The sequence below is a fragment of the Hyperoodon ampullatus genome (genome assembly GCF_949752795.1).
Source record: "Hyperoodon ampullatus genome assembly, chromosome: 20".
In the NCBI taxonomy this organism is placed as follows: Eukaryota; Metazoa; Chordata; class Mammalia; order Artiodactyla; family Ziphiidae; genus Hyperoodon; species Hyperoodon ampullatus.
Window position 1 is genome coordinate 15,225,344 of NC_136933.1, and position 13,334 is coordinate 15,238,677.

Below are 13,334 nucleotides of genomic sequence, written 5' to 3' on the forward strand. Positions count from 1 at the left end.
GCTTGGCATCGCTTTGCGCCATCTGCCGGGCTGCGCGTCTGTGCACTCAACCCTTCCCGCTCCCTCTTCCCACGCGCAGTCCGCCTTCCACTGCGACCTGCTACCGCGCCTCATCGTGTGTCTTGAAAGAGCGAATCTGGCCATGGAACTTTCTCTTCGGCCCGTGCTTTCCTGTGGGTCCTCCTGTCTCTGCCAAGATCCCTGTGACTGAGTCTCAACCGGCCTCCTCCTCGCTAGTCTTTTTCTCCTGGAAACCAATTGATTTTTCAACATCACACCCCATCAATTTTCTATTGAAAAGCCTTGAATGGCTTCCTGGTGATTATGGTGCAAGTTCAAAATCCCGGGCATGACACACAAGGCTTCCCAAGCAGACCCCAGCCACCCTTCTGACTTGTGACACTCCCTTACTGTGGAGGGTCAGCCACACCTGACCTCTGGCCGGCTCTCGGTCCACAGCCAGCTGCCACCCCTTCTCTCCTACCTGATGAAGGCCCATTGTCCCTAAGACTCAGGACATGTGTCACCTCCTCTGAGAAGCCACCCCCAGTCCTTCTAACTGTACTCAGACCCTCTTTCCTTCACATCTCCTTAATAGTTCTCATCCACCCCCTTACAGAAAAGATCTCAGAGTAGCTTGGCTGTTTTTGCCTGTGACTTTTCCATCACATCTTATTCCTTATTCATTCAGCAGATCTTTGTTGAGTATTTGCCCTCTACGAGGCATTGTGCCAACTGTTGAGGGTACAGAAATAATAGAGAACTGCAAGAATCTAATAGCCTCCTTGGGGAGAATGGGAACCAAAGACACAACCAGAGAAACTTGCGAATGTCTAATTCCAATTAAAATGTGATACCTGCAGCAACAGGTGTATCGACAAAGTCCTGTGGACACAGAGAAGAAAGAACTCTGCCGGGCAATCAGGAAAAGCTCCAGGAAGTAGCATTTGAGGTGGATCCTGACAGATGAGGGCGAGTTTATTGAGATGGAAAAGCAGGGAGAGGTGGGGAGGGTTGGTGATTCGATGGCTCTTCTCTTTCCCTAAGCGCCCACACAAGAAAAATGATATCCATGTGGAAAAATGCTCAAACCAGTCTTCCTGTTTCTCCCTTGAACACTGGAATATTCCCTCTAGGTGTCCTTGATTACGTATCCTTGTGTTTCTCAGTCTTACTAGTGGCTCAGGGGAGCAGACAGCCAGACACAACTGCCTGCATTTCTCAAGGTTTGTTAGATTCAGTGAGAAAAGCGTTAACGCAGCACCTCCCCCGCATGAAGCTGGAACTCGCTTCACCAGAGTTAACTGCTTAGTTGGGATGAGTGTTCACACTGCCATCCTCTTTACACTTAGATTTATGATTACTTGAGTCTGAGGCCGTTTTCAAAACCTTCTCTACTGGGAAGTTTACTCTATTAATAGGCCTTCCAAAAGTCCATATGCCTCAGTGCCATAGGAATGTGAAACGACCCCTAGGGCCCCAAATATTGCAGCCTCGCTTTTAGCTGTCAAGCATACTTCGGAGTCAAATAACCCTCTTTAAAGGCCTGGCCCTGCTGCTCACTGGTGTGTGCCCTTGGGGAAGTTATTTAACCTCTTGGAACCTTAGCTTCTTTCTTGGTGAATGCAGAGCTTACCTCATAGAGCTTTATGAGTTTAGGATTAATCAAATAATGCAACATGGTGAATGACGTGGTTCCTAGTGTATAGTAAGTCCTTAGTAAATGAAAGGTGCCTATTTTTGGTGATGTTATTAATATTATGCGCAGCCAGTTCTTATGTGGGCGAGAGAGATGTCGTAGGTAGATAGTGAATTATCTGTTTCCAAAAAATCAGGCAGCATTAAGACAGATGTGGGGTGGAGGGTGGGAGAAGCAGGTAATAACCCCTTTATGTCTTTGTATGTTTTATTAAATGTTGTCAAAACACTTTAAAAAATATCACGTCATGTGTCATTATAGGAAAGCTAAAATAAGGGATGGGAGCATTTGACATGTTTTCGTCTAACCATTTTGTCTGAATTGAATGCCACTTGGTTTAATTAGTTGATGATACAGCAATTTCTTCATTTTATTTTCACCCAACTCCAGCTTTTAGTTTGGCAGTCTTTAAGTAAAATCATGCTTTTTAGTCCAGATAGACACTCATTCTCACTTCTTAGTACTGATATATATTCCTACTTGTAGAGGGTTATTTAGTGTGTCTATGTGTGTTTCCTGAAAGGAAGCAGTGCTGTATTTAGAGTTCAGGATTCTTAATCAGAAATCCAGTTAAGCTGTGAAATTACAATGGAATAGGTAGTTATAGCTAATTCGTCTAGTTTTCTCTTTATGTCTGATCTTAATGTCATAAACAGAAATGTTTGACTAGGTTTCTAGTAAAAAGCCTCTTTCCTTTGTAGGAACATTGGTTGCCTGCATTTACAATTTTATACGGAGCTCTAGAAGTAGACATGAAAATGTGGATGCAAAAAAAAAAAAAAAAAAAGACAGTATGACTTGCTGTTCTTATCATTGAGAATATCATTTCCTATTTCCTTTGTTCATTTCTGTGCTTTCTTCTCATCTACCCACATAGGAAGAACGTTGGTGAAAAGCACAGAAACCAGTGACTTTTATGGCTGTGGAATTTCCATGGAGAAAAGAGCATCAGAACGCACCTGGACCATCTTTTGTACCCGGCAAACCCTCCACACTCCCTGGCGTGTTCTGTGAATTTGAGTGTATGTGTGTTCAGGGTGCTTTCAGGAAGGAAGCACACCTAGCCTGTAGACAACGTGGGGAGAGGCGGGGCGGGGCGGTGGGGGAAGGATGGGAGAGAATGTGGAGCAAATGTTTTACAACCTGAACCTCAGAACTGTGATCCTCCAAGGAGAGCGCTACTTGAAGAAAAAAAAAAAAAAAAAGTTGAATGGCTTCTCAGGGATTTTGTTTTCCGTGCACATATAAGCCATAATTCCAGTACAGGTGGCAGTATTTAGAGCACTCAGATTTCAGTTCTGTTAAATGTGAAAGAGGGATCGACTGACCATTCATTGCTGTTCCGTAACTAGTGTAAAATATGTATATGTTTATCTTTATTTTTATAATATGCAAATACATTTAAATTTATACAGTTTGAAGCTTCTAGAGTTAGTTAACACTGGGTGCAATATTCTGATGAGAACTGTGCCAAGAGGGGGCTGATTTCTTATTGTAGCATAGGACCTTTTGTTTATTCTTTAATTCTCTGCAGATTAAAAAAAAGATACCTATCTCTCTGCCCATGGATTAAGGGTTGGTTCCTAGAGTTTGACGATAATCAGCAAGAACTTTAAACATGCATTTCAGGTCAGGCAGTGTCCGTCCTTTTAAATAAAGGTCCCTGCCTGTAAACTGTTGGGCAGGGTAGGAGGATTTTTCCTTTTCTTTGCCCCCACATATCACTAGTGTTGGGCAGAGTCTTCCTTGCTCCAGGCTTTGTGATGACTGTGAGTTGTTACTGGGTGATAGTCTGATGGAGGCCTGGGGATTAAGATTCTTCAGGGGGCGGGGATTAAGGGATCCACAAATGCAAGGAAAAGCAGAGTCTTGCAATGGCTTCAGAGAACCAGGAGTCAGTTCTGAAGCGTGTAAAGAGCTCTGCTAAGAAGTCCTTTCTTTTCTGCCCCCAGAACAGAGTCTGTGAAATGTAGCAGAGCTCTCTGAAAGCGCTCCACATCTGGTGTCAGACCGTAAGCTAGTGCGTTGCCTAACTGGAGAGCATAAGCCCACATTGGTTACTTTAGAAATACAGAGCCTCTGATTGGATGGTCTACTGCCAAGAACTAGGAAAACCCTGGTTTTAAAATCTCCGCGAGGTAAAACTTAAAAAGCCAACGACCAAACCGCTCTCTCTTCTCCTCCTCATCGGGGCCAAACAGCATCTGCTGCAAATAGTGACACATTCTTTGAAGAGTGTGCCTGACCCTGTGTACATCTGCCTCCTCTGCGTGTCAATGGAAAATGTGTAAAACTGTTTCTCACCCCTGTAAGGCAAGAAAAGTGAGTCAGCTGGTATTATTCTTTTACTTCTTCTATAAAGTACTGACTCTTGGAATGCCACAGTATGCGATGTCTCCATATATTTTGGAAAGAAGTAACAAAGAAGCAAGTGGCTGCATTGTGAAAAATCGTGAATCGATTTTTGTAGATTATTTTGTGCCCCAGGAGTTAACTTTATTAACTCCAGAACCTCAGTTAAACAAGTATGACTTCTTATAATCATAAAATCACATGGGATCAGACTAGTTCTGCATTTTAATACTTGAATATGACACCTCAAATTTGCATTTTCTTTTGGAACAGTCACGAGATTCACCTTGTTAATCCTTTTGTCACAGTTCTCCTGTGCGTGTGTGCATACGTGTGTGTGTAAGTGTAAACTGAATGGTAACATTTAATTGCTTTATGGACCATTGAATTGTTGGGCATAAATGTTTTTTCAATCGGCACAAACAGTTCCTGAACTGTCAAATTAACCGACTTTGACCAGGAAAGACTTGTAAATGACTTCAGGCTAACTCCCCAGGGGACCATATTAAATGGAAAAAAAAGCTCCTTTGGGTGACATACCCTGCAAAGTATGTGCTCTTGTCATGAACATAGATGCCCACATTCTTAATATCTGCTATTTTTGGACAAGTGATGTTTTGTGCTGTCATCTGAACCCTAGAGAAGCAGTATAAGAAGAAATTTTGCTGTCACATGTATTTTAGCAAAAAGGTCATCATGATAGAGGGTCATGTGACCAAAAGCAGCTCCAGAAAAGCTTGAGAACTTGCTTCATGGTTGGGGGAGGGTCGGAGATACAGAAAACATTCTGCTCTATAGGAATTTTCTTCATTTATGCAGGAAATTCCATTTTCTCTTTCAACACCTGGGAAGACTCAGCCGGGGAGGCTGACAGGCAATTCATAAGCACAGGGGAATCTTTTCCAACCAAGTCGTCCCTGCCTCGCAAACAAAAGCCCTCCAAGTTTGTTATGGTTTCTATTCCTGCATCTTGTGGTACCAAAACCACTTCCTGGAATTGTAAAAGCGCTGCCAGAATAAATGTTTTTCCCTCTTCCGAGAAAAAAACGACAGTGCTCACATTTGACACTTGTGCACTGGACTCTTTTGAATGAATAAAATGGAAAGGGTTTGGTGTCATTCCTGATGAGGTGTGTGTTCTTTTTCATGCCACAGTTTGTGAATTGTAATTGTGGTTTCCTATTTAATTGTCATAACCAGGCAGAAATTTAAAAAAACAACAACAAAAAAGTTTAATAAAAACACAAAGAAATGGTTAAGCAGTTAAATTTCCAGAGTTGAGTTATTTCTGTCTGTTTTTGTTTGTTTCAGTTTTATCAGTTAGGAACTCACTACATTCCATTTTTAGTTCTGAAGGCACTTTTGAGCCACAGGAGGTGGATGGCGGCAGCTCTGGTTGTGGACTGAGCTCCCAGGAAGGAAATGAATGAATCTGTTTCATACTCTGCCTCCACCTTCAGGCTGGAGAGTCAGGTCTTGAATATCGACCGTCTCTTAAATCAGAACCTTTTTTCAGCGATCTTTGTTCCTATCAAAGCTTATAAAATTATGATTGGTTTGCAAGTTCCCTTCTCCTGGCCTTTCTTTGCCCCGGGGGAGGGGTGGGGTCTGTATTTGCTGGCTGAAGGGGCTGACCCTTGGGTACTGGGTCAGAGACTTCTATTCCCCCCACTTTTTGTTTGTTTGTTGTTTCTAAAGGACTCTTGAGATAAGGATAAGGAAAGGAAAAGCATGTGGCTGCTTCTTGCAGAAGTAACAGCCTCTGGGGAAGGACCTGGTACAGACGAGCCCTGCCCTGAGGCGCTGGGGCATTGGGGACACAGGGAAGAAAGGGCCCCCTCCACTAGGAGGGGCCTCATTGTGAGACTCCTGAGAAGGTAGGTGGAGCCACTGGGTGCTCTGAATCCATATCTCCCTCTGCCAGTGGAAAAGCTGAAACCACGTGCTGATCAGAATTTTCCAGAGTAGCGAAGCATCCCAATGTTCATAGCAGCACTATTTACAATAGCCAAGACATGGAAGCAACCTAAATGTCCATCGACAGAGTCATGGATAAAGAAGATGTGGTATCTATAGACGATGGAATATTACTCAGCCATAAAAAAGATCTAAATAATGCCACTTGCAGCAACATGGATGGACCTAGAGATGATCATACTAATTGAAGTAAGTGAGACAGAGAAAGACAAATATCATATGATATCACTTATATGTGGAATCTGATAAAGAATGATACAAATGAATTTATTTACAAAACAGAAACAGACTCACAGATCTCAGAATCAAACTTATGGTTACCAAAGGGGAAACGAGGTGGGGGGAATGAGAGATTGGGAGATTGGGATTGACATATACACACTACTATATATAAAACAGATAACTAATAAGGACCTACTGTATATATAGCACAGGGAACTCTACTCAATATTCTGCAATAACCACATGGGAAAAGAATCTGAAGAAGAATGGATATATATGTATATAACTGATTCACTTTGCTGTGTACCTGAAACTAACACAACACTGTAAATCAACTATACTCCAATAAAAACTGTTTAAAAAAGTAGGGAAAGAAAAGGTATGCCCCCCATGGACCGGCTGGCTCTTACAGCTGTGTCCAGGTAAAGCAAAGTCCTCAGATTCAATGCCACCACCAACCCTCCTGACTTGGAGAGAACACAAGAAGCATCAACTGCCACTTTGGGCCTCGTTTTCCTTTACCAGGAAGCTTGGGGTTCTTTAAACTTGCTAAGTAGGTCACAGACAAGCAGACGTCCCTGGTGACACTTTGAAACGCAGTATTCATCACATACATATATCCTTCCCTCCCAAGGCCGTCTCCTGTTTCATTGTGGGCTCTTTGAAGTAGATTCCTGGTTTGCTTTGAATACAGTGTCCCACAAGTGGTGGATTCAAAAGCTCAGGGTTTCCCTTGCAGTCCCGGGAAGGAGGAAGAACATCACCTGGCAGAACCTGCACTGTTGCACCCAGTAGGGAGGGATGCAGAGTTACTGGAAGAGGTTTAGGAAGCACATGACCCTTTAAAATCTGGGTCTGACAGCATGAGAAAAGTCCCCTGGTATCAGAAACCCTCTTTGAATATTTAGGCTCAAGAAAGAAATATCTTCATCTTTATACACAAGAAATAACTCATTATTGCCCAAATGGCTCCATGAAACATTCGTGTCTCCTGAGTGACTAAGAAATGTTCCTCTGTAAAAGGGTTCTGAGAACTAGTAAGTTTGAGAAAGCTGCATTAAATAAAGCTTAAATTTTCGCTGCAGGATTCAGAACCATTTAGATGCTGAGATAAATTGTGAGTGTCCAAAAGGGGCACAGAATGCATTTCCACAGGTGCTGGAGTGTGGAGGGATGTCTGTGGACATTCTCTGAGACCAGTATTTCCAAAGTACAGGATGTCTACTGCCAATGAGACCCGGGGCACTTGGAAGTGAGGCAGATGTAGGCTCAACCAATAGAGAATCACTTTTCTTTGGAGGCCTTTTACTTTCGTAGGAGGTGGGATTGTATGGTGGGTAAGAGCGTCCCTCCAGACTGCCTCCGTTTGAACCCTCACCATGCCATCTAGTTACCTTGTGCCTCAGCGTCCTCATGTGTAAAATGGAGAAAACCATCTACTTCATACAGCTGTAATGAATATCAAATGAGCTTCTATGTGTAAAGGACTTAGGACAGTGCTTAGTACCGGTCATCAAATACAGCTAATGTTACTCTATTAATGTGCATAGTTCTCTTTTTTACCAGGAAAGCTGGTCTCAAGTTCTGAGCCTTTGACTGTATCTAACTAGAATTCTTAACATTGTTTGTCTTCATCATATTTACTAACTGGTTATTCACACTGGTGATAAAACAGCTCCTTTAAAAATAAATGCATTTAGAAAGAAATACTTCACATGTATGAAAAAGAAAAATATTAAGTGAATAAGTGCAGGTGGTACACATATATAGAAAAAATGGTGACGATATGGCAAAAATTATGAAGATGGTACGTGAGCATCTGGGTAACGTAATGAAGGGACCCAATCTGGGACCCAGCCTAACGCCAGCTACAGAGGGACCAGGCAATTTCCCCGGAAGTCTGAAGGACACCACCACCACAAAAGCTTTTAAAGATACTTCCCCCAGTTTTAAAATTTCTGCTAGAAAACTGTACAGAAAGATTACAGAAGAATGATTATTAGAAAATGAGTATTTCTTAAATTTGAAATTTAAAGTAAGTTCTACATTCTTAAATGTTTCTGTCAGTGCAGCCGAACTTTTCATACAAATACAACTCTGAAACTCGGGAAAATTCGATGTGTAAAACTGTTAACATGCTTTCGGAAGCCCTTATAGGTATGACACTTTTTCTCTGAATATTTTACTGAAGGCAAACTGAAAAAGTGAACTCACATGTTTCACTCATCAGAAATCAAAGCAAACTCTCGCTAACCAATTTAGTACACATCCAACAGAACAAATGGCTTGGATTCATTTTATAGTCACTCAGTCCTTGAGAAATCATGGCATGAAATTAAGCTGGGTACAGGCCACATGCCCAGTGAGTGCTGAGGGGTAGGTGTATAATGCCTGGCAACCCAGTAACACATTCATCTTTTCACTCCTGCTCCAAAAAGCATGTCAAGATGGCAGCTAAGCTCAGTGGAAGTTCTCCCCAGCAAAACAAAGTGGGGAAAATTGTTATTTTTTTTTTAAAAAAGAACCACAAGCAATTATTTTTAAATCTCTGACAAGGGGCTTCCCTGGTGGCACAGTGGTTAAGAATCCACCTGCCAATGCAGGGGACACAGGTTCGAGCCCTGGTCTGGGATGATTCCACATGCTGCAGAGCCACTAAGCCCATATGCCACAACTACTGAGCCCGTGCACCACAACTACTGAGCCCACATACCACAACTACTGAGGCCCGCACACCTGGAGCCTGTGCTCTGCAACAAGAGAAGGCACCGCAATGAGAAGCCTGCACACCGCAACGAAGAGTAGCCCCGCTCGCTGCACTAGAGAAAGCCCGCATGCAGCAACGAAGACCCAACACGGCCAAAAATAATAAATAAAATAAATTTTTAAAAAAATCTGACAATTGTCCTGAGGACATTCAGCAAATGGAGAAATAGTCATTCCAGAAAATCTATGAAGTATAAGCTCAGCCAGCACCTGTGACCTTTGAGCCATGACCTCCCTCAAACCTCCCCGCCCACAGCTCCATGTTCTGGAAACGCTACCCTGGGTCCTCTCTTCTGGGCAGGCATGGCCAAGAAGATGGAGGTTCTCTCTCCCGTCAACGCCCCATCTGGGGCTATGGTTTCACCTTGGGAGAGACAGGCTGCCCACATCTCACATCCTCCTCAGTACTTTATTGCAGAAGCTCTATTCCAGGCAAGAGTGGCCAAGAGACTAGGGCCTCCCTGCACTCGTAGCGCTGAAGCTCCACCGCAGGCAGGACAGGCCAAGGCTACCGGGGGGCTTGAATGCTCCTGCCCCAGCCCTCAAGTAGGGTGGAGATTCCACCCAGGAGGGGCCAAGAAGACAAGGGGCTACCATTTCTGCCTCCCTCAGTGCCCACTTGTAGAGCAGGGCTGTCACTCCCAGAAAAAGAGGGTCCCCACCCTCAGTTCCGGTGCAGGGCACAGGGGTTTGTCCAGGGGCAAGGCAGGCCATAAAGATGAAGGTCTCCACCGCTCTGCCTGAGGAGGCTGACTTTCTTTGGAATAGAGCCCAGAGAACTGCATACCTAAGCGTGTTGTCAAAAGCAATGGCGATCTGGTGGAGAGCATTAAAGGAGGCTGGTAGCTCCAAGGTGCAAGTAAAACAGCAGAGCGCCCGGAAGTTCAAGAGAACCAGAGAAAGAGCCCAGAAAGTGTCCTCCGGGGATCCCAGTCAATCTGGGGGTGCTCAGGCTGCACCACTGAGGAGTAATCAGAGCAGGACATGGGACAGACTTCAAAGCATCCCCAAACCAACACACAGACCCACCAACAGGGCAGAAGCTTCACTGGCACAACACAACCTCTGAAAAAATACTGACTGAACAGTAAGCTACTCCAACCCAGGGGGCTACTTCTAGGAAGCCAAGTTTGTAACTAAAAATCACACTTATTCCTGGGAGCCTGGAAGACTGCATGTCCAAGACGGAGCCCTCTCAGGAGTGATCAGAGAGGGAATTCCAAGCTGCTAGTCCCTGGCTGAATGTGGAGCCAAAAATGTAAATTCCCTGAAGTGTGATAGCAACCCTACAAGCTAGACACACATCCAACAGTGAAGGGTAAAAAGCTAACTGAGGAAAGGGCTGAAGCACAACTTTTGACCAACAAGTGACTCTTATGCAGAACCGGAGCAACCCCTTGGAAACTAGGCTGAAAGATAAAAACACGGGGGGAAAGTCTGAGCAGGGACATCAAAGAACACCCCCCCATAAAGGAAATTATGTAAGTAGTGATAAAAACTGTAAAATTGCATACATCTTCTCCTTTCTTAACTGGTTTAAAACAATTGCACGAAACAATATATAATATGTATTGTTGGTCCCATAACATAATGGTAATAGAAGCACAAAGGAGGTGGGTAGGACTAAGCTGCACTGAAGTGAGGAAATGATACCAGATGGTAACTGAAATCCAAAGGAAGAAACAAAGTGAGCCAAAAGGGTAAATAAGAAAGCTTTTCTAACAAAAGTTATAGTGTATACTCCTTTCTTCTCTCTGCTTCTTTAAAAGGCATGTTAAAATGATAATTATAACAATGTATTGTTTTGTAATATGTATAACAATAATAGCACAGAAAAGGGTGGAGGAAATGAAGTTATGTAGGAGGAAAGTTTCTATATTTCACTGGAACTAAGCCTGTACAAATCTGAGGTAGACTCTGCTAAGTTAACATGTTTATTGTAAGATTCAGAGCAAGATTTTTCTAAAAAAAAAGAAACCATTAAGGGAATTAAAATGTTACACTAGAAAATACCCACTTACTGTAAAAGCAGGCCGTAAAAGGAGGACTAGAGGAGCAAAATGTTATGAGACATAGAACAAAAATCCGTATGGCAGACCTAAACCTAGCTACATCATTAATAACACTAATGTGAATGGATTAAGCAACTCAACCAAATGAGAGACTGTCTGATTGGATTAAAAATTATGCTTTCTACAAGAGGCAGATTGTAATTTAAAAATACAAATAGGTGGAAAGTAATAGGATGGGAAAAGATAAGCCAGGCAAAAAAATAAAACAAACAAACAAAAAAACCCAAAACAAAGAACAACCACCGCAATAGAGCTGGAGTGGCTACTAATATCAGACAAAATGGATATTAAAATAAGCAAACAAAATGTTACTAGAGACAAAGAGGCATGTTTTATTATGAACATTGGTGAATCCATGAGGAAAGAAAGGAAATTTGAGACATGCAAAAAAATATGAAGATTAAACAACACAGTACTAAATAACCAATGGTCAAAGAAGAAAGCACTAGAGAAATTAGAAAATGCTTTAAGATAAATGAAATTGAAAACACAAAATATGGAAATTTATGGGATATAGATAAAGCAGTATGATAGAGAAATTTAGAGCTGTAAATACCTATTTTAAAAAGAAGAAATATCTCAAATCAATAACCTAAACTTCACCTTCAGAAGCTAGAAAAAAGATAAGCACACTAAACCCAAAACAAGCAGAAGGGAGGAAATAATAAAGAGCAGAAAAAGAGAACAGAAAAACAGAAAAAAAATCAACGAAACCAAAAGTTGACACTTCGGAGAGGTTAATGAAATCAACAAACCTTTGGCAGGACTGATCAAGAAAAGTTCAAATTTGAGAGAAGACTCAAATTACTAAAACCTGAATAAGAGGACATCATTACTGACCTCATAGAACTAAAAAGGATTGTAAGAGAATGCTATGAACAACTGTACGCCTATAACTAAGATCAGTGGTCCCCAACCTTTTTGGCACCAGGGACTGGTTTCGTGGAAGGCAATTCTTCTAGACTGGTGGCGGGGTGGGGTGGGGGGTAGTTCAGGAGGTAATGCGAGTGATGGGGAGAGGCAGATGAAGCTTCCCTCACCCGCTGCTCACCTCCTGCTGTGCGGCCTGGTTCCTAACAGTCCACGGACCAGTAGCAGTCTGCAGCCCAGGGCTTAGGGACCCCTGACTTAGATAACCTAGACAAAATGGACAAATTCCTACAGGCACAAATGATCAAAACCACCTCAAGAAGAAATAAGAAATCTGACTAGATCCAAGAAAAGGGACTGAATTTGTAATTTAAAACCTTCCCACAAATACTAGGACCAGATGGCTTCACTAGTAAAGTATACCAAATCTTGAAAGAACTAATACTAATCCTTTCCAAATTCTTCCAGAAAATAGAATAGCATTCTTGTGCTGCAAACAATACCATCAATAAAGTGAAAAGACAACCCAGAATAGGAGAAAATATTTGCAAATCATATATCTGTTAAGGGACTTCTATCAGAATATATAAAGAACTCTCAAAACTCAGTAAGAAAAATAACCAATTTAAAAATGGGGATAGGATTTGAATAGATATTTCTCCAAAGAACATATGCAAGTAGTCAATAAGTACATGAAAAGATACTCAACATCATTGGCTATGAGGCAAATGCAAATCAAAATCTCAGTGAGGTACCACCTCACACCCACTATGATGGCTATGATAAAAAAAAAAGATAGACAATAACGGGTTGACAAGGATGTGGAGAAATTGGAACTCTCGCATATTGCTAAGTAAAATGGTAAAGACACTTTGGCAAATGCTTTGGCAGTTCTTCAAAATGTTAAACATAGAGTTACCTATGACTGGATCATACCACTCCTCCACTCCAAGTTTATACCCAAGAGAAATAAAAGCACACATCCATCCAAAACTTGTCAACAAATGTTTATGGCAGCACAACTCCTGGTAGTCAAAAAGTGGAAACAACCCAAATGTGCATCTACTGATGAATAGATAACTAAACTGTGGTATATCCATACAATGGAATATCACCTGGCAATAAAAAGAAACCAGGTACTGACATGTTATCACTTGGAGGAAACTTAATGCTGGGTAAAAGGAGCCAGTGACGGAAGGCCACATATTGTATGACTCCATTTATATGAAATATCCAGAATAGGCAAATATGCAGTGGTTGCTTAGGGCTAGAGGGAGGAGGGATAGGAAATAACTGCTAACGGGTACAGGGTTTCTTTTGGAGGAATGTATTGGTCACGGTTCTCTAGAGAAACAGAACCAGTGGCATATAAGAAA

The 13,334-nt window shown here is 42.2% G+C and overlaps 1 protein-coding gene across 1 annotated transcript in view; it reads left to right on the forward strand.

Moving 5' to 3' along the window:
• The window catches only part of MFHAS1 (multifunctional ROCO family signaling regulator 1), a gene marked incomplete at its 5' end in the record, with an annotated part of 129,189 nt that extends 125,711 nt beyond the window's left edge, over positions 1-3,478 (forward strand). The window contains one exon of the mRNA XM_079726800.1: positions 2,577-3,478. Coding sequence (XP_079582926.1) covers positions 2,577-2,610 — 34 coding nt within the window. The 3' untranslated portion in view covers positions 2,611-3,478. The remainder of the gene's footprint in view (positions 1-2,576) is intronic.
• Positions 3,479-13,334: the final 9,856 nt, after the last annotated feature.